The following is a 1326-nucleotide window of genomic DNA, read 5'->3' as shown; positions in this document are numbered from 1 at the left end:
ACCAAACTCCCCAGAGAAGGCTGACGCCCTGATCTGCTGCCTATGTGTGCGTATTTCGCGAGGCAGCTTCAGCACAAGAAGTCTCTAACACAAGCATCAGACTAAGTTACAGAGAGCTCCTCGTCTCTCCTAGTCCTTCTACACATACTTCCTGCCTGGAAAATGAGTCCTGAGAGAAGTACCATTTTCTGCAGACAGTTAATGTATCCTTCTTAGCCAGTCAAATTTAATGTCATAATTACTTTGTATTTCACAAATGGGAATGACAGAGCAATGAAACATGTACACCCAGAAGCAGAAGCAGACATTAAATGCAAGGGGTTTTTTCCCCACTGTAATGAGTGAGACAGCCCATTGAATACAACTCCAGAAAAAGTAAAGGAAGTAGAAGGAAACACTGTACAGCCAGAAAAGGGGGAAAAAAAGCCGCATCTCAGGCCATTTCAGACAATGACTTTATTTTCTGTGGAACATCACCATGGCAGCCCCCACAGCAGCATCGACATCTTTCCCGTAAACCACAGGGAATGGAAAAATCCTTTCCACTTCCTGCCTCAGCACCTCGTTCCTGGCAAGGGCACTCCCGCTCCCTAGAATCCTCCTCACGCCCATCTCCACCAGGCGCTGCACAGGTAACATGGAACAGAGGTTTTCAACGATGCCACGGCACAGAGCTCTGGTTACGTGACCCAGGGAGAGGTCAGAGACAGCAATATTGGTCACTGATGCCAGCTGCTCGGGAACGTGTCTCTCTCCAAATATGGTTGGGTGGACTGAGAGTTTGCTGTCGTTTTGGGCCAAGGCTGCTTTGATTATCTTTGTGTAGATGGCAGACTCCTGAACCTGATGTCCTGCAGATGGGAAACATCATGTTACTCATCTGAAGGGGTCTAGCGCATCTTACATGCGGAGACTTAAAATGCAGGCTGCTCCACCTGTTCAGCAGCTGCACTGCATGTGAATGCAAAATTCGCTTCAAGTACTCACTGCAAGAACAACGTCGGAGCTTACTTCTGCACTGCAAACCCCAACAGATTTTTAAAAACACCCTGTGAAGACCGTGTTTAAAGTACTTGAGTCTTAAAATCCACTAGAGTGCTGCAAAATATGCAGCAAAAGGCAACTGATCTAATCGAGGGACTCTTCTGGACTGCAGTCATACAAAATCAGAGGCTCTCCTCAAATTTGCTGACCTTTCCTTCTGAAAAAACAACTTGCAAAACATAATTATCTTGTGTTTTTAAAACAAAAGAAAACCCAAACCTAGAGGCAATGTGAATGTGGAGCCCAAGCATGACTGTTCCAGCATGTTCACAAGCTTCAGCA

The 1326-nt window shown here is 46.1% G+C and overlaps 1 protein-coding gene across 1 annotated transcript in view; it reads right to left on the bottom strand.

Moving 5' to 3' along the window:
* Positions 1-456: 456 nt before the first annotated feature.
* The window catches only part of SHPK (sedoheptulokinase), a 6911-nt gene continuing 6041 nt past the window's right edge, over positions 457-1326 (bottom strand). Inside the window, exons 6-7 of the mRNA XM_010131680.1 lie at positions 984-986; positions 457-851 (exon numbers count right to left, since the gene is read on the bottom strand). Coding sequence (XP_010129982.1) covers positions 457-851; positions 984-986 — 398 coding nt within the window. The remainder of the gene's footprint in view (positions 852-983; positions 987-1326) is intronic.

The sequence above is a fragment of the Buceros rhinoceros genome, unplaced genomic scaffold, assembly GCF_000710305.1.
Source record: "Buceros rhinoceros silvestris isolate BGI_N320 unplaced genomic scaffold, ASM71030v1 scaffold26252, whole genome shotgun sequence".
Classification (NCBI taxonomy): domain Eukaryota; kingdom Metazoa; phylum Chordata; class Aves; order Bucerotiformes; family Bucerotidae; genus Buceros; species Buceros rhinoceros.
The sequence above is the reverse complement of the archived record's forward strand: the minus strand, read 5'-3'. Positions and strand labels throughout refer to the sequence as shown.